We start from the raw sequence: 26,770 nt of genomic DNA, 5'->3' as shown, positions 1-26,770 counted from the left end.
AATGTGGATGCAGCACAGACCCTCTCATACCCGGCGCGAATTAATTCCACTTTAAATGAGGGGTGGATGAGATTCGAACCCGTGGCCTCTATGTCACGTTGTCTCTAATACCATGTTAAAAGACCAACTCAACCAAAAGCTTAAACTGATGGTTAAGGCCCAGGAATATGTTATATACTCTATCAGTGATCCCCGACTTTTATAGGGTAGGGATAGATTATGGATTTTATAAAAAAATTACTACCCGTTTTATAATGTTAATCCTGTATACTATTTTGGGCGTTTAAAAAAGATTTACCTAAATATATTTCATTTATAACTTGATTTTTTCCTAAATTAATTTATTGTGGATTGATGACTCTAAGTAAGGAAATTTTTATCTTAAATTTTGCAATTATGACTTTTGTTTTCCTAATAAAAAATCAAAAAAGTTAAATAAGGTAAATTAATTATGAATTTTGTTGCACTTTAATGTTTATATTCCAAATATATTTGTTTTCTTATTTTATGTGATTGATTTTATATGGAATTAACATTAGAAAACGGATAGAGAATCTATGAAGGATTTTTTTAGGTTAAAATATCTTTGAAATTTGAACTGATATCATACTCGTAATATTTATCTTCTTAAAATAAAAGATTTTTAAAAATCCCAAATATATCAATATTTATGCGTAGTCGTAGTACAATACAATTAGTACTGCACATTACAACAATATAAATATATACTCTCAACACCATGAAGAACTAGAATTTCACCAAATAGCTTTGAATTTTTTTCTCCATTATTTTTTAGTTGATCAAGATGAGTTCACATGTCAAGGAGATATTACCAAGTATGTCTTTTTGTCTCTCCTTTTTTAACTATATTTTCTGTATTGTATTGTTGAATTTCTTCTTACTTTTTCGTGTTATTGTTGAATATTTTCTTTTATTATCAGAAATAGACACTAATGAAGAAGGTAACACCAATGAAGAGGCTGTATGTAAATCCAAATTATTTTGGTTTTTTATTCTCAAGGTATAAACATAAATCTCTCTTTTATCTTGAAATTTATTTCAACAACGAATTGCATTAAACAACACTATTATTATAACTTGATAAAAAGTACTCTGTATCATATATTGTTTTGGTTGAGTCAAACAAACACCCGTTGAAGTGTCGAAGTATATACTAACATGACCCGATCTTATATTTCATTCGGTTTCTTAGTTGACACACTTTAATTTGATTTTTGCACTATTTATAAATTATAGGGAAATTATCAATAGTACACCCGTAGTTTTTACTTTTATCAATGATACACTCGTGTTTTTAATAATTATCAGAGATGCACCTGTGGTTTCGACTTTGTCTCACTCATACACCTCTTCCGTTAATTCCGTTAAAAAAGTGTTAAATTTTTTTTTTAAGGGAAAAGCTTTTATAATAATTTAAGATTAATAAAAAATTATTATAAAAACTTTTTTAAAAAAAAAAAAAAAACCAGTCCTCACCCTACTGCCACCCGTCCCCCACCCCTGCTCCCCGTCGCCACCAGTCCCTCCTCCCCCACCCAGCCGGCGGCCAGCGCCCAGAGCCGACGACCCCACCCACACCCCCCTTTCCCCCACCAAGGCAACCCACCACCCTCTTTTTCCCCCTTTTTGTTTCCCGAACCCCATCCCAAAACCACCCCTAAACGCCGTCCTCCCCTCAAAACCGCCCCCCTCCTCTTCACCTCCCCCCGGAAACCGCCCCTCCCCCGGAAACCCCCCCTTAATCGACCCCTTAAGGACTCTAACGCCCTAACCCTCCCTTAATTCGCCGGCGGTTTTAGGGTTTCAATAAGGTGGTGGTTTAGGGTTAGGACCCATAGGGGGTCAATTAAGGGAGGGGGAAAGGTGAGGGGAGGTTTCCGGGGGAGGGGGGAGAGGAAGGGGGCGTTTTCGACGGGAGAACGGTGGTTAGGGGTGGTTTTGGGATTGGGGTCGGGAAACGAAAAGGGGGAAATGGAGGGTGGTAGGCTGCCTTAATGGGGGAAAGGGGGGCCGATGGTGACGGGGAGGAGGGGGTGGCAATGGGGTGGGGAGGGAGGCTGGGTTATTTATTTTTTTTTAAAGATTTTAGAATAATTTAGATTTTAAAAAAAAAATTAAAAATTTTAACGGTTTTTTAACTTTTCAAACGGAATAGGTGTATTAGTGAGAAAAGTCCAAACGACAGGTGTACCGTTGATAAATAATAAAAACACAGGTGTATCATTGATAAAAGTCAATACCACGGATGTACCATATAGCTTTTATGATTTATAGTTCTGGTGCTATATAGTTAGGTAAAATTAGAGCTTTTATGATTTATAGTTTCGGTGCAATCGTTTCAAAAGTTAACCTCCAAACTAACCCGAAGACCCATTCGATTTGCGTGTTGACCCACTTAATTAAGCGTAGTAGAAATCTTTGACATTAACAATCTTTTTTCGTGTTGTATGAAAAAATTATAATTACACAAACTCAATTTTTTTCGGTTCGTATTGTATATTGTCATGTCATCTTTTGCAAAATCTTGATAATTTTATTTATTTGTGTCTTCCAATTTGTACGTAGGGTTATTAATTCCGAATATGAATTTTGATATGGTCTTGCAGAGATTCATTCGAGCGACGATTGCTGTAGTTATTAAACAACGTGTCTTGTCCAAAAAAAAAAAGAAAAACCCAACGTTATGGTGCTGATGTGTTTTCACTTTTATCTATCAGCATTCTCGGAGTTCTTGCTATGGTTCTTGGAGAAAAAGGTGAGTATGCTTTTTTTTTTTTTTTTATTGTGAATTTGACTTTTTTTTTTCATTTTTCTATGTAATATAAATTATATAATCAGTGATTCATTATGAAAATTATATAGTACAATACAATTAGGGTTACACATTACAAAGATTAATAGTAGTAGTATAAATAACCCTTTTTCTCTCTATTTTTTTTGTTGAATTTCTTCTTACTTTTCGTGTTATTGTTGATAACTTTCTTTTTTTATTTTCAGAAAGCGACACTCCGTTCAAAAAAAAAAGAAAGCGACACTAATGAAGAAGGTGACACCAATAAAGTGGCCAAATATAAATCAATATTGTTTCGGGTTTTCTTAGTCCAGGTATAAACATAAATCCCTCTTTTATCTTGAATTTTATTTCAACAACGAATTACATTAAACAACACTATTATTACAGCGGCCATAATAAGTATCATACATTGTTTTAGTTGAGTCAAACAAACAATACCCGTACAATAATATTGTAAATCCTATGTATACTAATATGATCTGACCTTATAATTCATTTGTTTTCTTAGTTGACAAACTTTGATTTTTACTCTTTATCTAGATTTTATGATCAATAGTTCAAATGAAATATAGTTAGGTGAAATTAGAGTTGGCAATCGTGTCGTGTTCGTGTCGAAAATTAAATTAGTTAACCTCAAAACTAACCCGACTCACTCAATGGGCTTGTTGACCCATTTGATTATAATGTATGGTTGGTGCACTCGGGTGCATCATGCGCATGGTGTACCCGGAAAGAACATAAGGTATATTTAAAAGAACATGGGCAAAAAAAGAACATTATATATATTAATAAAGAACATGAGCATAATATGTTCTTTAAGTTTGATGATTATGTTCTTTGAGTTTGAACTATATGTTCATTATATTATACAACATATTCTTTAATGAATGTACATTAAAAAAAAAAAAATCAATCACTCGAGTAACCAGAAAAAAGAACATGTTCTTTAGTGTATTATCATGTTCTTTTTGTAAAGACTTCATGTTCTTTGGCTAGAGGTGATCAAAGTTAGAACGGCCCGACCCGATTTTAGACGGGTTTTGGGCAAAAAAAATTTCGCCCCCAAAATCGGGTTGGACCTAGCCCTTAAATTTAATTTTTTGGGCGGGTTTGGGAATGCGTTTTATGCATTTTAGTTGATTTTTTTACTCGGCCTGAAAAGCCCGCACTGCACGGCCAGACAATTTTGGGCCAAAAACTTCGGCCCAAAATTTGGCCCGACCTGAGAAGTGAGCTGGTTTTTTAACCTTGGCCCGACCCACCCAATGATCATCTACATCTTTGTCAAACACGAACATGTTCTTTTTTGTCAAATATAATGTTCTTTTTAAAACACGTTCAACACCTAAATAACCGTGAAAAATAATATGTTCTTTTTGTAAAGACTTTATGTTCATTGTAATGTCATGTTCTTGTCAAACACAAACATGTTCTTTTGTCAAACATAGGTATGTTCTTTTTCTAACACTAGCATATTCTTTTTTTTTTTTGCCTATGTTCTTTAAAATATGTCTAATGTTCTTTTCGAGTGCACCCGGGTGCACTATACTATTTTCAATTTGATTAAGCTTGTTAGAAATCCTTGACATTAACCCGCAATTTTTCGTGTCCGGGTTGTGTTGTTTTGTCTGAAGAAGTATTAATGACACTAACTTGATTTTTTCGTTCCGGTTTGTATTGTATTCTTATGTCATGTCCGCTTGTGTTAGGTTTAGGTGAAAAAAAAATGATTTTGTTTTATAATTTTATGTATTATGGGTCTGTTCAATTCAATTCTGATACGATTATTTTCAGTTCAGTTCATTTCAGCTTTAATAAGTTAAGTTCAATTCAGTTCATTTCATTTCAGCTCCTAATTTCCTTCTCTTATAAAATATTCAATTCAATTCACCTCAGTTTAGTCAATGAGAACAAGGGTTTATTGTTTCCTAATATGAATTTTGATATGATCTTGCAGATTGGCCTTCTAGCGCCGATTAATGTAGATGCTATAAAATTAATCCAACGACATGGTTATTGTGCTGATGCGTTTTTACTTTATTCATCACCATTCTCGGTGTTCTTGCTGTGGTTCTTGGACATATAGGTGAGTATGCTTAGTGAACCTGACCTTTTTTTTTGGACTTGTTTCTATGCAATATAAATTATATAATCAGTGGTTGATTATAAATAATTTGATTGATTGCTTAATTCATGTTTGGTTTATTATGAATAATGTGATGTTTTGAAGGTTCTAGTCAAAATCGAACACTTTACTTGAAGATATACTTGATCTTGACGATAATATCAATGTCCATTCGTTTTGTAACGACAGACGATAAACTATCAAAGGTAAGAGTAATTTCCAAGCTTTTCTTTTCTTTTATTGATCAAATGTCGAGCCATAATAGTTAGACTCAGTATACATTATTTTTGTGCAGGTTTTTTATAATGAGGATGTACAGACATACAAAATTTATAAAGCGATCTTAGGTATCTATTTTACACCGTCCTTGTTACTTGTTTATACAACTTATATTATTTATATATACTGATTATCCTTATACTTGGTTTAATGATACAGAGACATTGATGCCAATTTTGGCTACAATATTCACATTACCTCTGATTCGCAAACTGTCGTCTTCATCAATCTGCCACTACTACAAGAATGAATGAATGGTACAACAGAGGCCGAATGATACAGAGATTATAGACCAATTTTTGCTACATTAATCTCCGCACTGCTTCTATTCTTCTAATTTGCAGATTCTTCTGAATATTGCTCTTGTTATTCTTTTGATACAAGTACATATTGTAGTCACTTGGTTTTACAATATGTTAAATGAAAATTTTAAGGTGCAGGCGGCTATACCTTGGTACAGCAAAAAAGTAAAGAGCATACAGTTATTTTGTAAAGAACATATAGTTGTTTTGTAACGAACATCCAATTTTATATATTTTTTCATATCTAAAGAACATCTGCAGGATTAATAAAAAACATGATAATATTATGTAATAAATTTTATCTATATATAACCACCCTAATTTGAAGACAAAATTTAATAAACATTTCACATTAAACAATGATCATTATGTTGCAAATAAAGTACATTACATTGACTGATCAATGAACATAAACATATGTTCTAACATAAACATATGTTCTTTTTATTTATTTTTTTGGTGCAAGTATTTTTTTTTTTCACTCTAGGTATATGTTCATTATATTTTAATAGTATGTTATTTTTACTTTAGGTATATGTTCATTACATTTTAATAGTATGTTCTTTTCACTATAACTATATGTTCATTACTTTTATATATCATGTTCTTTTCTACAAAACGACTGTACGTTGCACCGTACAGGCGCCTGTAAGAACCAACAATTGGTTCTAAAATATGAATCTTACAAGATTACAACACACAATTATAAGCTTACACTCCAACACATTAACCACTTAGCTATTAGTTTATTACTTGACATTCTATCAAAATTAAATATTAATAAGGATTTCTATTATGCCGGGCAGCCCGGGCCTAAATACTAGTTATTATTATTATTATTATTAGGTGTAAGTGTATGTAACCATCCAACACATCTTTTTTAGACTACCTAAGTACTTCGTATGTAAGTTGTGTGTGGCAAGTTGACCACTGACCAGACGACTAGCTATACTAAAATATTGTTACAAACGAAACACGGATGTTATTAGAGTAACTTATCAGACATCAGGATTACAACATAGGCCAAAAAAAAAAAAGTTTGATAATAGTGGATGAAATTAGGATAACAATAAATAATTACATGTATTATACGAAGTATACTCTATTTTATTTAAATCTCTATAATTTCATGCTCTTTATCAAGAGAGATTATATGCATTTTTTAGATAACTCCTACGGAGTATAAGATAAAATTTAACCTTTAAGCCCAAAAGTTTTTCTTAAAATATTATTAACCCGGATCCTACACAGAAATGTTGCAACAATGGAGGGTAGGTTTTCAAGCAATTTTGAAGAATTGAAGAGAACCTACACGCATCTATAGAATTATTTAGTTATTTACAGTAGTGTACATTGGAGGAAAAGGGGCATGGCATGTACAAATATGCTTCAACTGCGGAAGAAACCAGAACATCAAACAGAACAGAATTAAAAATTACAACAGAAGCGGCTCACTGAATTTACCAATAATCATTCGCCTGTGTATCTAGGCTTTCGCTTCTCAGCAAATGCTGCTAAGCCTTCTAATCGATCTTTAGTATTTAAAACTTTCTGATAGCACTCTTCTTCCAATCTTAAAGCCGATGTCATATCCATATCAAGTCCTTCATTAATAGCTCGTTTTGCCATTCTCACAGACACTGGACCCTGTCAATAAGAGAAATAAAAAAATGAACACCAAAAGTTAGAGGGAACATCATTTATGGGGCTTAATGAAACATACAAATCAACTCTCATCCACATTCAAAACCTGGGAAGCAAGTCAAGCAACTAATAAAACAACTTAACACTCAGAAGACCTCAAGTAGCATGAATCAAACATGTTATAAGCTAAACAAAAGCAACCAGTTTTATTTATATTCTAGAAGAGGATAAAAAGAAGCATGATAATTCAAGACAGTGCCCGATCAAGGCAGAAGAAATCATGTCATTTACTATAATCATGTCATGATTTACACTACAATGTCTAATCAAAAGCAAAAGAAAGCAAAGAATAAATTTTTAGGGCATATATAAAGAACCTTCTGATTTATCTCCCGTGCAATTTCAAGACCCTTGGAATAAGCTGAACCAGGAGAGACACAGTAGTTCACGAGACCTGCATCACAACCCTCTTTAACCGCTAAGATAATTCAGCTGATTTTATTCTATCAAACAGACAGGAGTTTAGTTGAAGTCAACAAACCCATAGATAATGCCTCTGTGCCAGAAATTTTACGGCCAGTAAATATAAGTTCCTTAGCTCCAGATTTTCCTACCAATCTAGCAAGCCGCTGAGTGCCACCTGCTCTGTGGGACAACCAATTGAGGAATCAGCAACTGAAATCTTATCTTCTGTGAGCACCATGTAATGCTAATATCTACCTGAAGTGTCCAACAATACCATACTGTGGTATTCAACTTCTAACTCCACTATATACATAGCCCTAGAGGCCTAGAAGACAAGTAAATATCAAGACGTATCCAGCACAGTTGGAAAAACAGCAAACAGATATGTAACAAGCTGCCTTAGCATCTATTGTATTTGAAAAACAGCAAACAGATATGTAACAAGCTAAGGCAGCTATTGTATTTGAAAAATAGCAAACAGATATGTAACAAGCTGCCTTAGCATCTATTGTATTTGAAAAACAGCACAGCTGAAGGTTTCATTTTAAAGTGAAAACTGCACATACCCAGGAATTATAGCAAGTCCAGTCTCTGGCAATCCCATTACAGTATCTTCACCTAGCCAAACAAGTACAAACATCAAGATGAAGACTTCACAGCATCATAAAGGTTGATTCTTTTTAAACTTCTAATCACCAAAACTAGGAAGCTCACTTATTTACCACATATCCGGAGATCGCACGACAAGGCCATTTCCAGTCCTCCACCTAGAGCTACTCCTTCCATGACAGCAATAGTGGGAATATTAAGTGCCTGAGAATGTTTAGCAAGTGTCACTCCTGATTACATGATGGAATATTAATAACCAACAGCACAGATTCTCCAAAGAATATATTTTGATTAACACACAACTTTTACGCTTTGTTTGGATAACAAAGAAGAAAGGAAAGGAAGGGGAGGGAAAAAGGAGGAAGGGAAGGGAAAAGAAAGGGAGGGGGAGGTGAGCTCCATTTTCCCTCCAAATCTCTCCAAATTTGGAGGGATTATGCTTATTAAAGAGAGAGAGAAAATGGATCCCTCCCTGTCCTTTCCATTCCTTCCCCCAATCCTTTACCCAAACAAGAGTGTTTGTCCCCCCTCCCTTTCTCTTCCCTTCTTTTCCTTCCATTTCCTTCTGTCCAAACAAAGTGTTAGTAAGAAGTACTGCCAGTGCTGTTCTTGAAATGTCATATTTTCAAACAAAGAATTTGCCTTTTACCCAACACAAGAAGAGTAAAGTTAAAATGCAAGGAGAATTGCAACACAGCTGCACAAATTACTGATGAAAGATAACACAATTCTCCTTGCACAAGTATTAGCACATGCCATATGCCAATAGTGAATATTAATAAAGTACAAACCTCCAACAGTGAAAACGTAGATCGAAGAGTATTTACAAAGGTTTGGACCTCAATTGGTGACATTGCTCTTCGTTCCTGCACACACATATAGCAGAACAAAACTAAGCTCAAGATAGCACCAAATGAATGTGGTGATAGAGAGGCATAGAGGCAATTAAGAAAAAAAAAGACCACCAGCTGGTTATGGGATTGATGGAAGAGCATAACTACCAACATAATGTTTAAGTATACCTTCAAATCGGCACCAGCACAAAAGACTTTAGGAACTGAACTGCAAATCATCATGACTTTGGAAGAGAAGTCTCTGCTTATAGTTTCTAGACTATGTTCTAAGCCAGTAAGCATATCCTTCCCAATGGCATTTTTTGATCCTGGTCTATCTAAGGTAAGCTCAACAATCCCTGAAAAACAAAGCAATCAAGTTATAATAAAAACAGTAGAATTCACAAAATAATCTCCAGAGATAAGAGATTTTGTTTTCCTGATAATAAAGCAAACACAACTTTCGGTTATAATCACTGCTGTTGTTACTACGATTATCGTCAAATAAAAATATTTGGAAATTAGCAAATTTCTACTTTCCCATACTTATATCTCACTTGTTATCAATAAATACTTGAAAGTCCTTTGAAATAGTCTCTAACAGAGTTACATAATTCGCTAACTCCATGCAATAAGCGAAATATGGTAACTTTGGGCTATTTTTAACCCACTTTGATGACGAATGAATTCAAAAGGCAAATTAGATAGAGAATTAGGTAACACTGTTCTCTTAATATTCATAAACTACATAAGAGGAAGGATTTGGGGTACATTGTCTTAAACTTTGTGGAACCAACTAGGGGCAGATCTACTCTCAACGGGAAGATAGGAAAAGGGAAGTTGTAGAGGCAGCATCAAAAACATTCCACAGTGCATTCTCAACAACAAATTACAGCAACTACTATAAGTATGGCAACTTTTTTGTTGCAAAAGGCCTCTAAAACACGGTCACAAATTACGGCAACTCATATTTTAATGTGTCAGTAGTGTGAAAAATTGAGACAATCACTTGCAGCAATTGCAGCTGCTAATGGTGTCTACATTTCTTGGATGCTAGAAAACCTGGTTCGATCATTTGGATACATTACTAAATTTAGTTTCTCAGTACATATTTCAATCCTATTTCTTGTAGCTGTAAGCTATTTCGGCCTTAAAACTCGAAACAGAACGATAAAATCCATGGATAACACTGATTTAAAAACTCCGAATACCAAAAAATTTACGACTAATCCAGCAAACAGTTCTCAGTAACAGCTAATGCAGTATCTGAAGGCCTAAGAAAAACTCAGTCTCATAATTCCTCAGTAGCAGATAGAGTTCAATATAAACCAGAACAAAGCAGCACAAATTATGAATTACAAAACTTGTTAATACACATGCATTTAATTTTCATTTCTTTCAATAAACATGGAAATTTCTGTCGTAGTCACACAATTACAGGTAATTAGGGTTGCAATTAAAAAATAAAATTAGGGTTTCTTTCTGAAGTTAAGGATGATAAAATTACCGGAATCGGAATCGGAGAGTCGTCGGAGCTTGACGGAATCAGAGACGGAGTCAAGTAAGAGACAACGGAAGCTGAGAAACTGCCATTGACGACGTAAAATTGATGGATTCGAAAATCGACGACATTGTTGATTGATTGATCTTGCGATTGTTGGAAGAGCAACCATTTTTGTTTTGATTGGAATTTGAGGATAAAATGGAGAATTCAACGAGTCAAAGTAAAGAATGGAATGAGTAGATAGTTGGGGAGATGTTCCTTGAAATAACAATGCTTCATTAACCAGAGGAAACCAAAGGGAATACGTAAAACTAGCTGTGGAGTACTGCCTCCGTTTTTCAAGATTTACGTAATTGTATTTAACTATTCTGTAGTATTTGGTCTAATAATACGGAGTACAAGCTAATAGACACACGTAACGCGTACTTGTATAATAGACAAGGATCAAAGTTGTTATGATAGGTAATGAATAGTCACTTTCACTTCTTTTAATTTTAGAACGAACAATTAATGAATCATCCTCCTACATAAAATTTGCAATAAATCTAAGCATGATGAGGCCTAGAAATTGCTAGAGTGGGTTACCTTCACAGGCTTCTTAATGTGATAAAGAAGCATTAAACACATTGAATGGTTAGAAAAATAGGCTCCAATGAACAATATTGCGTTACAAAGTCACAAGCAAATAAAATCACACAAGCATACAATTGAAATTATCCACACTAGTTAAGCATATGTCCATAGATGATACAAAACTAACCAAATGTCCTTATATAATACTATCACATTAGCCTATAACTCATTACATATATAATCTTACCAATGTACCAAGATCCTACACTTAGGTTATACACATAATTAATTTGGGGTATGCAATACAAAGTATCAAAAGCATAAGACAAAAACTGTATATAGATCACCATATTTTGTACCAGCATAATTCAGTCCAAAATGTACATCCCATATCATGCTGTAAATTTCAAGCAGCTTTGAACTTATACCAAGGAACAGAAGGCTGCCCAGGACACCTCTTTAGCTTAAACTCAAAAATAAAATTCTTGTAAGGTCCTATCTTCTTTTCATAGCTCACAACCTTATACAATCCATCATAGATGTAAGCAATCGGATCGTATCTCCCATCCTTAAACTTAGCTCCAACCCTAAGCCCCCTCACGACACGAACATCGTTCTTGGCGATCATGCTATTCTTCATAGCAAGATTACCACTAACAAGCTTCTGATCCTTAGGAAAAACTCCCTCCTTGTTCCTAGCAATGCCGCCTTCCCCGGTATAAGTGATCACCTGAGAATCATCCATTTTATCAAAATACCCTTCTTTAGCCACTACACAAGTAACAAGAGACTTCCCTTTATACTCCATGTAATCAATCCCATGTTGAATTCTTCCGTGTAGTCCTACAATAGTCAGTTCAACCCGGTACTCGAATCGATCCCCAACCTCAACACCTGGTACAGGACCTATGACTTTGCTTGAAGAAATTTGGATTTCCCCCTGTTTTATTAGCTCTTCCTTAGCTTTGAAATCAATCCTTCTTATATCCTTTACTGAAACCGAAACTCGGGATCTTGAGATTTCCTTGCATTTCGCTCTGAACATTGAAAGAGTTCTCAAAACCCTCACCCTTTCTCCTCCATCTTCCTTCCTATTTAACGGGGTTTTCTTAAAATTCTCATCAGAAAAAAGGAATGCCTTGCGTTTAAAGCTGCCAGAAGAATTTTTATGAATAATAATATTATTATCTCTGTATTTCATTGTTGAAGATTGAATGGTTTTCTTAACACTTACTGTAGAATTTGGTTTGGTTTTGATGGCAGAGACTTTGCGCCACCATTTATATGATTCAGGATTTTCAAACGATGTCGATCTGACAAAGTGTCGGCTCTTTGAGGAACCACAGCTGAGGTCAAAGTTAGATTTCATGGCTGAAAATTTCAGAGAAAAACAGAGAGGGAAAAAAAAACAGAGGAGAAGGCCAAAGTTAATTTTGGGAATATTTTAGCTAGTTACTGTGGGGTGGAGTGATTAGACTGAAATTTAAAGAGGGAAAAATGTACTGAGAATGTACTGAACTGTATGAGTTTGCTACTGGTGTGAGGAGAGAAAAATGGAGCCATGAAAAGAAAAAAAAAAAAACGAAATTTAACAGATTTTTTTTAAAATGATTTATTTTCGGAATTTGTTATAATATTTGTAATTTTTATTTTCCTAGTAATGAAGAAAGTTTTATACAGAGTAGTACCAAGCAAACAATAAATTCAATGATTTTCCTGAGAAAAAAGTATGTAAATTTTAAGAAGGTATAAGAAAAGAAAATAATTATTCTACCATATTCATGATACAATCGATTGTACCATGTACACTCGACACAAGGAAGGTGGTGTTATCACTATGGCTGTTTCTCGTCCAAATGTACATTACAAATTTGGCTATGCTATCTCCACTACAGAATGCATATGTTTGAAGTTATGTACTCTCTCACCACCCAATTACCAATGCGTACAAACATGAAACATGCACTGATTTAGTCATTTAGTGGAATAGTGGTAATTCTAGTATGCTGTATGCAATATGCAGAGTTCTATATAAAGGTATAATGCATGATTACTGAAAAGTTTAGCATCATCTGTCTCAGTACTTGTTAAGAATCAGTCATCCCTTATGCAGACTCTGACAGACAGCTGAAAGTTCATATTAGTGCATTCAAAACATTTATCAGTCGATATGTCTGTGTAGGCAAGAATGTGTGGAAGTGATATAGGGGGGATATGTAGGAAGAAATTAAGAGGTACACTAATGAATCACAACTCTTTAGCACTGCAAATCATGGGCTGAATCACAAGTCTTGTTAATGCTTTTACACGAGTCATGGTGAAGAATAAAGGGTTAGGCTATGTTTAGATCAATCGCCTTCAGAATTACAGGTCTTAAGTAAACAACCTCTCTACAAGCACAGCAAATAAAGCTGCATCCACATATGACAGTATGTGGGTGGAGAACTGGAGCATCAAACAATCAATCACACTTTTTTAATGCTTTTCAACCCAACATTCAATCGATCATCCATCCAAACAGAATAGCAAAGAGTACCATTACATGTTTATAGGCTCACACTCTCAGCAATATTGTTAACCAGAGAAGCTGAACACTAACCATAACCGTCTATGATACTTTGTAGTAATACCAATTAAGCCTCTCTTTCAAAGATTATAAATCAAGCTGCAATTTACAGCACTAATCATAGTCATAGAATCAGTATAGCTGTATAGAACATGCACAACAAATCAAAATCGTCGAAAAAACCACTCACAACTCATAATAAGAATGAAAATTGTGTAAGATAGCTTTCAAGAACAAAATTTATTACATTGAGCCTAAAACCTCCTTGCAATTCAAGTACTACTCAAAATACCCTATAACATGTATTATCAGCAAAATCCCTACACATTTACACATTGCATATTAGTATCCATTCTCAACAGTTCTATATAGCTATTCAACTAGGAGTAAGAAAATTATATACCAATCATACTTGGCCGGTAAAAATCATCTCAAAACTTCATAAATTTCAAGAATTCTTGAACTTAAACCAAGGAACAATAGCCTGTCCAGGGCACCTCTTCAGCTTGAACTCGAAAACCATATTCTTACTCGGTCCGACCTTCTTCTGATAGCTCACAACTCTATACAACCCATCATAGACATAAGTAAACGTTTCATTCCTCCAATTCCCAAACTTAGCTGCAATCTTAAGCCCCCTAATGACACGAACCTCGGTTTTCGCAATCATACTGTTCTTCAATGCAAGATTACCCCTAGTAAGCTTCTGATCAGTAAAGAAAACACCCTCCTTATTCTTAACAATGCCACCTTCACCCATATAAGTAATCACCTCATAATCACTCATTTTATCTGAATACCCTTCTTTAGCCACTATACAAGTAGCAAGTGACCTATTCAAATACTCCATGTAATCAATTCCATGTTGAACTCTACCATGAAGTCCAACAACATTGATTTCAACTCGATACTCGAATCGATCTCCTACCTTAACACCAGGTACAGAACCCAGAATTTTGCTAGAACAAATTCTGAGTTTCCCTTCTTTTCTTAACTCTTCTTTAGCCCTAAAATCAATCCTATTTCTCTTCTTCGAAATTGCATCTTTTGATTGTGAAATTTCCTTGCATTTTTCTCTAAATATCTTAAGAGTTGCTAAAACCCTCGTTCTCTCTCCTTCATCTTCCTTCCCTAACAATGGCGATTTCTTCGATTTTTCATCACATTTGGGTTGAACCTCAGAATCATCAACATTTTCCTTCACCTTCGAATTCCCAGATTTAGTTTCCATTTTTGGAAAGTGGGTATTCTTCGATTTCTCATCAAAATACGGATTACATCTGGGTTTCTTTCCATCATACACATTCCCTTTAATCTTCAAATCTTCACCACTAATTTCCCTTACTAGAAATGGGGTTTTCTTAACTTTTTCAGAGGAGTTTGGCTTGCTCTTCGTTGCAGAAGCTTTGCGCCACCATTTGAAAGATTCAGGAGAAGGAAACGACGACGTTTCAAAGAAGGGTTTCTTCACTGAGGAGGTTGCAGAGTCACAACCATCTGGAAAATCTTGATGAAATTGCATTGTTAAGAAATAAAACAGAGAGATGAAAACAGAGGAGGGGAAAACCCAGAAAAAAAATGGAAGAAATTGTGTTGCGTAAAGAAAAGAGAGAGTTAAAAATGGTGAGAAGACGAAGTTTGAAGAGAGAGAAAGCTTGAAGAATCAAGTGAGAAAATACTCAGCAATTGACTGGTGTGAGGAAGTTGAAGAGAGAGAAAGCGAAAAATGGATGAAAGCAAAAATTTGGCATTAGTAGAAGGCGGTTCTTTTATTTTTGCTTTGTTGCGTTCTCATTTATTTTTAGAAAATTTATTTATTTATTTATTTATTTATTTCTTTTTTTACTCCTGCTTGTAATTTGTTCTTGTACTCCATATTAACTTATTAAGCAAGGAATATTAAATTTGTTAAGAGGATAAGTTGGTCAATATTAAAAATCATTATTTATAAAATTTAGGAAAATTTGCGAGGAAGGTCCTTTTATGAGGTCGACTTTGTGTGAAAGGTTTTTTTATGAAAAAACTGGCACGAAAGGTCCTTATATGAACATTGGGTTACGAGGAGGGTCCGTTGACCAAATTTCGAGTCTGTTCACATTTACTTAATTTCAGTTTAGCTCCAATTAGTTCAGTTCAGTTCAGTTCAGCTCCAATCAGTTCAGTTCAACTCTTAATTTCCCTCTCTCATAAAATATTTATTTCAGCTCAATTAAATTCAGTTCAGTTCTGTTCAGCTCTTATCAGTTCAGTTCAGTTCAGCTCCAATCAGTTCAGTTCAGCTCAGTTAAGTAAATGTGAACAGGCCCTTCGGCCGTTTGACCAATTTTTCTCAGCCAAAAATTAATTTTTTCCCCTATTTTCCCTTAATTTCCCTGTTTCCCCTTTAAATTAAGCTTGGAAACAACAATTAGAATTAGAATTGTGGTTGTTATAGTGTTTAATTTCACCGGAACCACCGATCCAAACTAACCAACCACCCTAGATCTACCCACAACCACCTATACTCATTGAGAACCGGCCACCTACGAAAACCACCCATTAAAACCCACACCTCGAACATCCACCCCACTAGAACCCAAACCCACGACCCCCACGAACACCCACCCACCAGGCCAATAATTGGCGAAAATTAAAGAACGAAGAAGACGATGGGGAAAAGTTCAAGCAATAACACTAAGGTGAGGAGGAAAGAAGAGCACGCAACACCGGCTATGGTTGAATGTCTTTAATTGGCCTTCAATTGTAATTTCAGGGATAAGAATTGAAGATTAAGGATTAATTTTGCTCTAAAATTAGGGTTTCATAAGGGAGAAATGGGGGATAGAGGGAAAATCGTGAGAAAAGAGGGGAAAAAAAAGGGAACTTAAGGGGTCACGTGATTTGCACGTGATTTTAAATGGCCGGAAAATTTTGGTCAACGCCGGAGAACGGTCAAAGGACCCTCCTCGCAACCCAATGTTCATATAAGGACCTTTCGTGCCACCTTTTTCATAAAAAGACCTTCCACACAAGGTCGACCTCATAAAAGGACCTTCCTCGCAAATTTTCCTAAAATTTATAGATAATTTAAAAGGCACGGAGATCGTCTGTGTAACACCTAAATTTGGAAAAATAGTCAACATATAGAGCATGTTACGAGCTTTTTAGTTTTATTAGTGCAAAAAATAAAAATTAAACAATTTCAATATAAGATTAAATGACAAGAAAGTTATAGAAAATCATATCCATTAAAAAAAAATTATAAAAAAAAAATCATTGCCTTTCTTTAAGAATTATGGAATTTTTCTATAACAAAAAAAAAGAAAAAAAAATAAGAACAAAGCTAGTAGTATAGAGGCGGTAGGAAAAAGCTACTCATATAAATCTACACGTGATAGATATTACATAAAGATAATATTTGTCATAGGTTTAGAATATATTTTGTATACTTTTATACTCATGGTTTTAGGTTTTCTAATATGATTAGGACTAGGATTATAAGACTTGTAGTAGTATATATGGATCAATATTACACCCTCCAACTATAGAGTTTTTCTAAAACTGTTTACAGTCTACCTTAGTTTTCCCTCTTCACTTGACGAGCTAAGGGAAACACTAGTTCGTAATATTTACCATTGTTTCTAATAAAACTTTTCAAGCCGAAAATCCCTAAACCATGCAAAAACTCGCAATCTTTAGTTTTTTGTTTTTTTTCTTGAATAATTTTATAGTACAATGTCAATCCCAATTTCCATTTATTCCAAGAGGACATACGCCTAGAAATCAAATACCAAGAATTGAACGTCATCCACAGGGAAGACAATATCATCGTCTTCCACTGGGATTTGGTGCGACTGGAGCCGAATCTATTGCATTTGATTGTGAGGGCAATGGTCCGTACGTTGGAGTTTCAGATGGTAGAATACTTAAGTGGCAAGGTCATTCCGTTGGATGGACTGTTTTTGCAATAACCTATCCTGAGAGGTATTCATATTTTTTTATGTCCTAATCCTATGATTAACTAATATAATGTAGTATCGTTTAAGCAAAAGCAAAAAAAAATAATTAAAAAAAAAATGGCGTTTTTATTAAAAAAAAAAAATAAAAAAGTTTGAGTAGGTTTTTTTATTTTATTATTATTTTAACGCATGCTTAATTATCATAAACAAATCGGTAACTAATATTAGTAAAATGATTTTTATTGTTGTCAATTTATATCTTAAATTTTACTCTAAAGGAATAAATTTTGTATTTTCCAGGTCAGATGCATGTGATAGATTAAATGATTCCCCGGCAGAACAATATTGTGGTAGGCCATTGGGCTTGAAGTTCAACACAGCAACGTGCGAACTGTATGTGACTGATTCAAGTGTTGGATTAGTTAAGGTTGGTCGAAATGGTGGTGTTGCAACTTCTATCGCGACCAGTGCCAAAGAGGTTCCATTTCATTTTTTAAACGCTTTAGAATTTGACTCTGAGACCGGTCATGGTATATAATTGATTCAATTTATTTCAATTCACGCATATCAGAGTACTATTTTCTAGTTGTGTAGGGGCTAACTCTTTTTTGTATGTATAGGGAATTTCGGGCGATTACTAGAAGTGATCGAAGTGGAAGACTGCTAAGATATGATCCCAAGTCAAGACGCGTAACTGTTCTAATGCGAGGTCTTTCCTTCGCAAATGGGGTTGCGTTGAGCAAGAAGAAAGATTTTATTCTTGTTACGGAAACATCAACATATCAAGTGCAAAAGTATTGGCTTACCGGTACTAAAGCTGGAACTGCCGAGCTATTTATCCAACTTTCAGGACGACCAGATAACATCAACAGGAACTCAAATGGTGATTTTTGGATTTCTCAAAACCCGACTAAACCAATCAAAATTAACGAGTCCGGAACGATCCTAGAAAGTTTAAATACAGATATCATTGTTGATGCTAGCGACGTAACTGAGTTTCACAACAACTTGTGGATAGGTTCAGTTATTCAGAATTACATTATATATACAAGCTAAATTTTAGTTATAATTTTTCTATAATGTTATTTGTAAACGTCTATTTTTGTTTGAGGATATAAACGTGTATAAATTTATTTAGTTTTATCTTGTGAATTAAGATGTTTGCTCCAATCAATTTTTATCCTATAAAACAGCAAAACACAAAATCAAAGTATTGCAGAAAGATATACGGGTCACTTGATATGATTCTCAAAACATTTCCAGAAGTATTGATATAAATAAGACAATAGTCACAATACTGCACAAAAATTTAATATTAAAATGCAGTGTCCCAGATAAGGTCACAACTAATAGGCAGGCATTGAAATTTTCGTCTATTGTAATGGAGAATATAAGAATGTCTAAAAAAAAAAAAAAAACCTACATTACTGGATGATCAATTGAAACAACATTGATGGTTAAGGGCCTGTAAAAATCCACCAGCAGTATCTGTAATTGTGTGGACTTCACATATACCCTCACATTTGATTGCACAACCTGCAGCTCATACATTTGTCGAACTACTCTCCCCGCATCTGCAGCGATGCAGGGAGAAGTTCAACAGCCAATAGGCTAATTATTGATGTGAATAACAGATCAAGAACAAATAAAGCATGCTATATAAAATTAAGTCTTAAAACATTCATAGGATAAACTTTAAATGACAATCTTCTACATAAAGCATCAAAAGAATGATCTAATTCTGAGAAAATAATCAGAAACAAAGATTTATCAAAGGATCTAACAGGACTAGGGTTTAAGGTCTTAAGCCAATTTGCATGCCAAACAACATAACTGGTTCATGCAACTTGGGGATACAAGCACTTTCAGTTTATCAAATAACCAGAAACAAAGATTCATCAAAGGATCTAAACAGGACTAGGGTTTAAGGTCTTTAGCCAATTCGCACGCCAAAGACCATAACTGGTTCATGTGGCTTGGGGATACAAGCACTTCCAGTTTCCCCGCTCCCAACACCACCACCAAGATTTTGTCTTTTGGCCAAAAACTGAGCATAATTCTCAGGATAAGTTCCATCTTTTATCATGGATACTATGGTTTCAAAAGAGTAGTTGCTTTGAAACTCACACTCATTAGTATCAAATGAAAAATTGAGTAACTTATGTCTACAAAGCTTCAGACACGCTCTGTCATACGCAACAGCTGCATCGATTTCTTTTTCATAAGTTCCGAGCCAAAATCTCTTCCTTCTCACACTGGTCAGAGCACCCCATTTTCCAGTGTACGTTGGAACAACTCCTCTCAATCTTTTCAATTCCCCTTCCATGACTGATGCTGGGGAAAATAAAATCAAATAATTCTCGCTGAGAAACTTAATGTGATTAAGGGAGATTTACAAGGCTAAGAGTAAGAGATAGAAAAAGACTGAAGAATTTCTGCAGTTAAAATTATAGGCTCCCACTATTAAGACATAAGGCTAGAGTGAGTTTTGGGACTTTACAGCTTACAGCTACATATTTGCTGTTTCTTAGGTTACATACAAAGATCCGCTCTACACGTAGTCAAGTACCACACAATTAGAGATCTTTAATTAAGGTAACAAATCATAGTGATTATACGGTCCTATCCAAGATTTTTACATGATCAAAGGAGCGCCGAAGAGTTGATAACATTGCAAAGATACACTACTGAAAAATGAAAAATGCATTATAGGCTGTAGAAGCAGAACATTGGATTTCTATAGTTTATTCTTGTTACAAATGATCTAACAACTAATACCTAATTTGTGTGGGAAACCTAATGGATAGTCAAATAAAATTTGAAACAAAGTATAATAACTAAAAGAATAATAAATTCATATGGACAAGGTGCTCGATTTGGATTTTACAAGTACGGGGCTTGAGTCGGGCCTTCTATCTTAGGAGTGAGCCCCTATCATAGAAGCCTAGGCACCTTGAGGGTTGAGGGAAGGAAATCACACCCCTGAAACTTGACCTTTTGAGTTTTGACCACAAAATAACAAAGCTTAACACTTACCAAGTAGAACTTGGTTAGAGTACAAGGTGAATACATGCAAGGTGTACCTTCTTATGGACATGCCTCAGGTAAGCAACACATGCATTAAGGGTAAATTAGAAAATTAATTAATACAAGTAATAATGCTTATAATACATAAAATCACCATTACTTTCAGGCTCAGTCTTAACTATATACAAATCCTATTATATTCTTGCAATCCTACTTCAATTTGTCTGATCATCCAAAGAAAAACTAGCAAAAAGAGGTCATCAGTCAAGTAAATAAGCTGCCTAACACTATGTTACCAAATCCATTATTGCCAAATATGAAAGTAAAGAAACAATTGCAGCAAAGAAGATTATCAAACAGAAACAAACAAGAAGGTTTAGTTAATGGTGTAGCAGTTGAGGAATTGCAAAAGTGACATTCCATTTCATAATAGCTAAATTCTTACCGCACTTTTCAGATCACACATCTCTAATCTTTGAGGTTTGAACCATCTTCTCAAACCAGCTTTGAGCTCTTTGAATGTGATAGCATTACAATTACCAGTATCTATTGACATAAACATTTCTGTTAAGCCAGCAATGTCATCCACTGACAAGCTTCCTGCCAAAATCATACAAGAAACAAATAAATCATTTCCCCTTTCTGTCTAAAACAAACATTCATATTATGTGATAAATAGCAGAAGAACATGAGCATGAACACAAAGAAGAATCAGTACACAATCTATCAGGTCTTGAGAAGTCCAACTGTATGCACCCTTAACAATTCTTGATCAGAAGCCACATTCAGCCAGTATTCAGAAATAGGCTCCAGAAATTATCTTTTACATACTCATGAGTCATGGCACATCACATTAAATCACAAGCTAAGTCAACTCAAGTACATCAACTGGTTTCCATGATCCACATTGTTATGTTTCGATTCTACTACAAAAGCTGAATTTATTAAGCTTTATTCAAGCATTTAAAAAGCATTTTACATAACTATCCCACATCATTAAATCTCAGCTAAAGACGGGTCACAGGGGTAAAGATAGGCTATGGTGTACCATGAAGCTCATGCATAGCAATATAGCATTTCACACAACAAAATATACAACAGAGGATGTGACAGACATAAACATGGATAGTTGTTAACAGAAAAACTGGTTTGCTTTATGTTTTATTTGTATCTAATATTTTTTATTGCTTCTTCATCATTACAGTTTAATGCAACTACTCGAGTTAATGCAGGAAGAGTTGTTCTCATCATGGCGACATGACTTACTTGCATATGTGGCGTTTAATAAATAAGATATCTTATTATATTCTCGTCAAATCCAAGTACCATCTGCAAAATCCTCAATTCATAAATAAACCTTGAGAACCTTCTTAACAAATAGAGATCTGACCCACTGAAAACATGATCTACGCATCTTCATAATGATCTAACCATCTAGGTACATACTAGAAATAAGAGCATTCTAATACTGCACAGGATGTTTTTGCAAAGAAATTGTCCAAAAAGAAAGTATGCACGACTAACCAGTTAAGAAAGAATCAAGCCTTCTATCATGTTTATAAAGTAGAAACACTCATCCTCTTAAACAGAGTTTGTAAGTGCACATGAGAAGAATTAGGCTAATTTTCTGAGGACCAGCAAAAGTTTGTATGGCAAAAATTCGTAAGTTTCTCTTATATTAGCTTTATTTAGTTCCATGTGCCTATTCAAGTACAGATGCAACCAAATGTTCACCAATGCTAAGTTTTAACATAAACATAGATGAGACATATTCTACAGAGTAAGACATTCAAAATTGCCACAGTAGATGTTTTACATCACCACTCTATTCGAAACCATCACTCATTATCTCTCATAAAAAAACAAGAGTAATTTTACCTTCCGTCTAGATCAGCATAAAAGATCACGGACTGCATAATTTCTGCTAATGCATAGCTCGCGTTTGGCCCTATGCTTCCAAGACCTTCATTACCTGTGAATTTAGACAAGCAACAGCTACCTTGCAGAACCATTTCTGCCTCCCCTTCCTAACCCTTACCCTCCCAGACAATAATCGGAAGAAATACAATAAAATGAAGTACAGAAATGGATGCAAAGATTTTGATCTTAGAAACAGAAGACCTTGAGAATGAAGACTGCAATAAGAAAATGAAGGAGCACCGTGTCTTTTATCACTAGATAAACCATGAAGGGTCACATGTTCAGTATCTGCATAATCTAATAGCTTTAACAGACCAGTATAGACTCCTACAAACTATATTAGCCTTAACAAGTGTGACAATATATCAAAATAATCACATGATTCTTAATCACAAACATTCTAGGCTAATAATTAGAGACTTAGAGTAACTAACACCTTTCAAAATGAAGCAATACTAATCCGAAAATACACAAGCAGTGCACACCCTCGATCTGCACAGTCAAAAAGGCACAACCCAAAACCTCAAAAGAGAGACCTCCTACACTCTTGCCATGGAACTGCAGGTTGTCCATCACAACGTGCCAGCTGAAACTCGAAGATCATATTCCCTTGTGGTCCTTTCTTTTTCTCCCATTTCCCCACTTCATACAAACCATCATAAACATACAACTTCTGACTATTACTCTTCTCAGAAACAAGCCCTCTAATCACTCTAACAGGCCTTTTCTCCTTCCAGCTAGTCCACAAGGCGCGATTCCCACCCTTAAGTTCCTGATCAGGAGGAACCCCAACTTCATGGCGCTTAAGAACCCCTCCTTCCCCAATATAAGTCAAGGCATTAGGATCATTCATCTTGTCTAAATGCCTCTCATTCGCAACAATACTCGTCGATATTCTACCCCCACGCCACTCCATACTATCAATCCCTCCTTGAGTCTGCTTATGTAATCCAACAATCAACAACTCAATCCTATACTGAAACTTATCCCCAACGTCTACACAGGGCACATTCCCAATCATCACAGCTGACCTATTCACAATCTTCCCTTCATTTTTCAACTCATTATATGCTGTTATATCAACCCTCTTAACCCCCCTCCCACTCATTGAAATATCTTTACACCTCTTCCTAAACAAACTCAACATTCCAACCACTTTCTCCCTCTCACTCCCCCCAGAATTGTTCATAACTATCCCCTTCCCCTTAACCTTCTCGGCTTTCTTCAAGTCAACCCCTTTTTCTCTCTCCTTTGACCTCCCCTCACTAAAACTACTCAACACAGGTTTCTTCAAGTCAACCCCTTTTTCTCTCTCCTTTGACTTCACTTCACTAAAACTACTCAACACAGGTTTTTTCCCCTTTCCCATCAAATTCTGGACATTTCTGGAAACTTCTTTGTCACCCATTACTTGTTTACTTCTCACAGCCCCAACAACACGCCTCCAATCACTTAAATCTCCACCAAATTGAGTGATTTTAGGCCCATTTGGACAACACCCAAGAGGGAAATCTCTTGCATAATGATGAACTGATTTCTTATCAGACAAAATCATAAAGGGTGAATTTGCATTTACACACCCACACCCAGGTGGGAAATCACGAGAAAATGTAACCCTAGAATTATGATTATTACTATGTTTACTTCCATAATTTACAATTTCCATGGTTAGGTTTTCACGTATCAAAAACAGGGGAAGAATGAAATTGACAAAATGGGTATCTCTTCAAAGTAAAATGTAGGAAAATTTTGACAAATTTAGAGTTAGTGGAGAGAGAAATTGGCTAAAATTGAAGAATTCCGGCAAAAAAAACGACGAATAACTTGAAAATTAAACTTACCAGTAAATTGGAAATGTGAGGGTTGCATTGAGAGAATAAATGCTGAAGTTTTCTGGGATTTTGGAAGTTCTAATTTAGTGGGGTTTAGAGTTTGAAAAGTTTAGGTTGTTGCAGAAGTATTTGATGGGGTTATGGAGAAAGTGACCTCCATTGACGAGAATTTTGAAAGCAAGAAGGCAAATATGGAGAAGAAGTGCAGGAGTTGTAGTGAATATTTCCAAATTTGTCTTGTATAGTTGTACTGCCCCTTCATATTTTTCACTCGTACTTTTCTCTTTTTCCGCAATTCAGAAGTTTTTATTTTGAGTGACCATCACCCTGATTAACAAAAAAAATTATTTCATTTGATCCTATTTAGTTGACGCATTTGATTTAGCCACATATAATATATTAAAGAGAGAGAGAGTAAGAGGACAATCGGGGAGGAAAAACTTGAGTGAACCTTGTTAACAGTAAATTATTATGGACCCGAGGTCTATAAATGTAAAACTGATATTATATTAAATATAGTGATCCTAATTTTAACCACAGTAACCTTAATTTTAATAAAGTTAATAAATAGTAACCTTTATTAAAATTTGTGTAACCTTTAATATTATACGAACCCAAAGTACTATGTTATGTTGAACATAGCGACTCATTTTAACATAAGGACCTTTATCATTCATATTGATTTGTACATTACTCCCTCCGTTTTTAAATACTTGCTCCACTTTCTTTTTCGGCCGTTTTTAAAGACTTGCTCCATTTTCTTATTTGGAAAGTTTTTACAATATTTAACTCATTTCTCTCACCAGTAGACCCAACAAATATCATATTTTATTAATTCATATTCTCTCTCCTCTAATTTCTCCACTACTATGCTTTTTACAATTCTTTATTCTTCTACCAACCCCACTACCTCTATATTTTATAACTTTCTCCAATTTCTCCTAAAACTCCGCGCATGGAGAAATGGAACAATTATTGAAAAACGGAGGGAGTATTAAATTTGTCAAAAATAACATTTTATGACCTTTATAATAGGAAAAATGGAAACTAAAAATCCAACCTTTTTGCAGACAATAAAAATTCAACCTTCCATTAATCTCATAAAAATCCAACCTTTATAACCCACCTTCTCTAACAGATCCATTACCTGTTGATGACCGATTTTTGTAAGTTATGTGTCATATTCATTAATTGGTCGATTATTTTTTTAATCATTAAAAAACAAAAAAAAATAAAAAATTAGAAAAGCCAACCACACCTCCTTCCCTGACCACCCCATCCCCACCGTACCTAACCTCCCTATCCCCACCGCCCACCGTAACACAAAGACAAAAGCAACCACCGACTCCAAACCGCCCAGCCTGAAATCCCATCCCCATCGTACCTGACCACCCCATCCCCACCGCTCACCGTAACCTAGAGACAACAGCAACCACTGACTCCAAACCGCCCAGCCTCGACAGCCCGAAATCCCAAACCAACCACCAAATATACTTCCACCGCACACCAATTGCTACTCCCTACTCCATCTCCACCCAAATTAGCCGTTGTTGCAGCCACCTCCTCACTCAACCCATACCAAACAACTCCACCGTCGCAACTCCTCTCTTGCACACTCCATTCGGCGGTGCTGCTCCACTGTCGCACCACCTATTTTCGGCCCCAGTTTTCATATTTTCGGCCCCAATTTCGAAACCCTTTAGATGAAGTTGTCGGGGTTGGGTGAGGGAGATGGTGGGTGGTGGTTATGGTGGGCATAGAAAAGGAATGGGGAGGTAAGAGGAGGTTGTGTATGAGAGGAGGCTGCGGGACTTGTGGTTGGGCGTTGGTTTGGAATGAGGGAGAGTGGAGGAGGAGGAGAAGGAAGAAGAGGAGAGAGAAGGAAAGTGATTAAGGGAAGTGGTGGCAAAGGTGGTGAACTGATGGTGGTGTAAAGAGGAGTGAGAAGGAAAGTGAGAATTTAAAAAAAAAATATATATATATATGTTTAACAGGTTAAAGGTCAAATGAACCTGTTAAAAAAGGTTGGGTATAAAGGTTGATTTTTTATGAGATTAATGAAGATTGAATTTTTAATGTCAAACTGCAAAAAGGTTGGATTTTTCTTTTTCATTTTTCCTTTATAATAATACAATGACTTTTTATTTTAACATAATAACCTTTAATTTTAATATAGTGACTTTTTTGTATTGATAAAACGATCATAATGTCCTAATATTAGTGGTTCACAATAAATTAATGTGAATTGGGTAAAACATTTACCCCAAAAAGGAAATGTGTCAACTAAAAAAAACTTCCTAAAAATTACATGTCAACTAAAAAGAAAGTATTTATTAAC

General features: G+C 35.1%; 4 protein-coding genes, 1 long non-coding RNA gene and 1 pseudogene across 6 annotated transcripts; 2 read left to right on the top strand and 4 right to left on the bottom strand.

The window, feature by feature from the left end:
* Positions 1 to 1,305: 1,305 nt before the first annotated feature.
* Positions 1,306 to 5,700, top strand: LOC110730008. Of its 2 annotated transcripts, XR_002512986.1 has the most exons (7): positions 1,306 to 2,315; positions 2,628 to 2,776; positions 3,019 to 3,126; positions 4,773 to 4,901; positions 5,046 to 5,146; positions 5,236 to 5,287; positions 5,379 to 5,700. It is a non-coding gene; the product is annotated as an uncharacterized LOC110730008 (long non-coding RNA). The 2 variants fall into 2 exon arrangements; XR_002512985.1 differs by lacking the exon at positions 1,306 to 2,315 and having other exon boundaries at positions 2,330 to 2,776.
* A 1,118-nt stretch (positions 5,701 to 6,818) lies between these two features.
* LOC110730328 (probable enoyl-CoA hydratase 2, mitochondrial) lies at positions 6,819 to 10,925 on the bottom strand. The gene is made up of 8 exons (XM_021910127.1): positions 10,580 to 10,925; positions 9,262 to 9,431; positions 9,031 to 9,105; positions 8,353 to 8,443; positions 8,197 to 8,248; positions 7,707 to 7,810; positions 7,543 to 7,619; positions 6,819 to 7,168 (listed from the first exon to the last, which is right to left on the bottom strand). Exons 1-8 carry the CDS (start codon positions 10,743 to 10,745, stop codon positions 6,992 to 6,994), a joined length of 912 nt encoding a protein of 303 aa, XP_021765819.1. The 5' UTR covers positions 10,746 to 10,925; the 3' UTR covers positions 6,819 to 6,991.
* A 630-nt stretch (positions 10,926 to 11,555) lies between these two features.
* Positions 11,556 to 12,518, bottom strand: LOC110730062 (histone-lysine N-methyltransferase, H3 lysine-9 specific SUVH5-like). Its single transcript, XM_021909837.1, has one exon. The coding sequence runs from the start codon at positions 12,516 to 12,518 to the stop codon at positions 11,556 to 11,558; it is 963 nt and encodes a 320-aa protein (XP_021765529.1).
* A 1,645-nt stretch (positions 12,519 to 14,163) lies between these two features.
* Positions 14,164 to 15,237, bottom strand: LOC110730061 (histone-lysine N-methyltransferase, H3 lysine-9 specific SUVH5-like). The gene has a single exon (XM_021909836.1). The coding sequence runs from the start codon at positions 15,235 to 15,237 to the stop codon at positions 14,164 to 14,166; it is 1,074 nt and encodes a 357-aa protein (XP_021765528.1).
* Positions 15,238 to 15,441: 204 nt separating this feature from the next.
* On the top strand, positions 15,442 to 18,709 carry LOC110730060 (annotated as a pseudogene).
* Positions 18,710 to 18,796: 87 nt separating this feature from the next.
* Positions 18,797 to 26,553, bottom strand: LOC110730327 (histone-lysine N-methyltransferase, H3 lysine-9 specific SUVH6-like). The gene is made up of 3 exons (XM_021910125.1): positions 22,559 to 26,553; positions 21,126 to 21,280; positions 18,797 to 19,987 (listed from the first exon to the last, which is right to left on the bottom strand). Exon 1 carries the CDS (start codon positions 24,264 to 24,266, stop codon positions 23,124 to 23,126), a length of 1,143 nt encoding a protein of 380 aa, XP_021765817.1. The 5' UTR covers positions 24,267 to 26,553; the 3' UTR covers positions 18,797 to 19,987; positions 21,126 to 21,280; positions 22,559 to 23,123.
* Between the last annotated feature and the right edge of the window lie 217 nt (positions 26,554 to 26,770).

The sequence above is a fragment of the Chenopodium quinoa genome, unplaced genomic scaffold (assembly GCF_001683475.1).
Source record: "Chenopodium quinoa cultivar QQ74 unplaced genomic scaffold, ASM168347v1, whole genome shotgun sequence".
NCBI classification, from domain to species: Eukaryota; Viridiplantae; Streptophyta; class Magnoliopsida; order Caryophyllales; family Amaranthaceae; genus Chenopodium; species Chenopodium quinoa.
The sequence above is the reverse complement of the archived record's forward strand: the minus strand, read 5'-3'. Positions and strand labels throughout refer to the sequence as shown.

Bases quoted from the DNA above. Each gene is read 5' to 3' on its own strand.
- LOC110730328 (XM_021910127.1), bottom strand. From the start codon at position 10,745: ATGGTTGCTCTTCCAACAATCGCAAGATCAATCAATCAACAATGTCGT. The intron at 8,249-8,352 runs GTAAATAAGTGA...TTGTTTGGCTAG, and splicing joins GTGCGATCTCCGGATATGTG to GTGAAGATACTGTAATGGGA. The intron at 7,620-7,706 runs GTTTGTTGACTT...GTTGTGATGCAG, and splicing joins CACAGAGGCATTATCTATGG to GTCTCGTGAACTACTGTGTC.
- LOC110730062 (XM_021909837.1), bottom strand. From the start codon at position 12,518: ATGAAATCTAACTTTGACCTCAGCTGTGGTTCCTCAAAGAGCCGACAC.
- LOC110730061 (XM_021909836.1), bottom strand. From the start codon at position 15,237: ATGCAATTTCATCAAGATTTTCCAGATGGTTGTGACTCTGCAACCTCC.
- LOC110730327 (XM_021910125.1), bottom strand. From the start codon at position 24,266: ATGGAAATTGTAAATTATGGAAGTAAACATAGTAATAATCATAATTCT.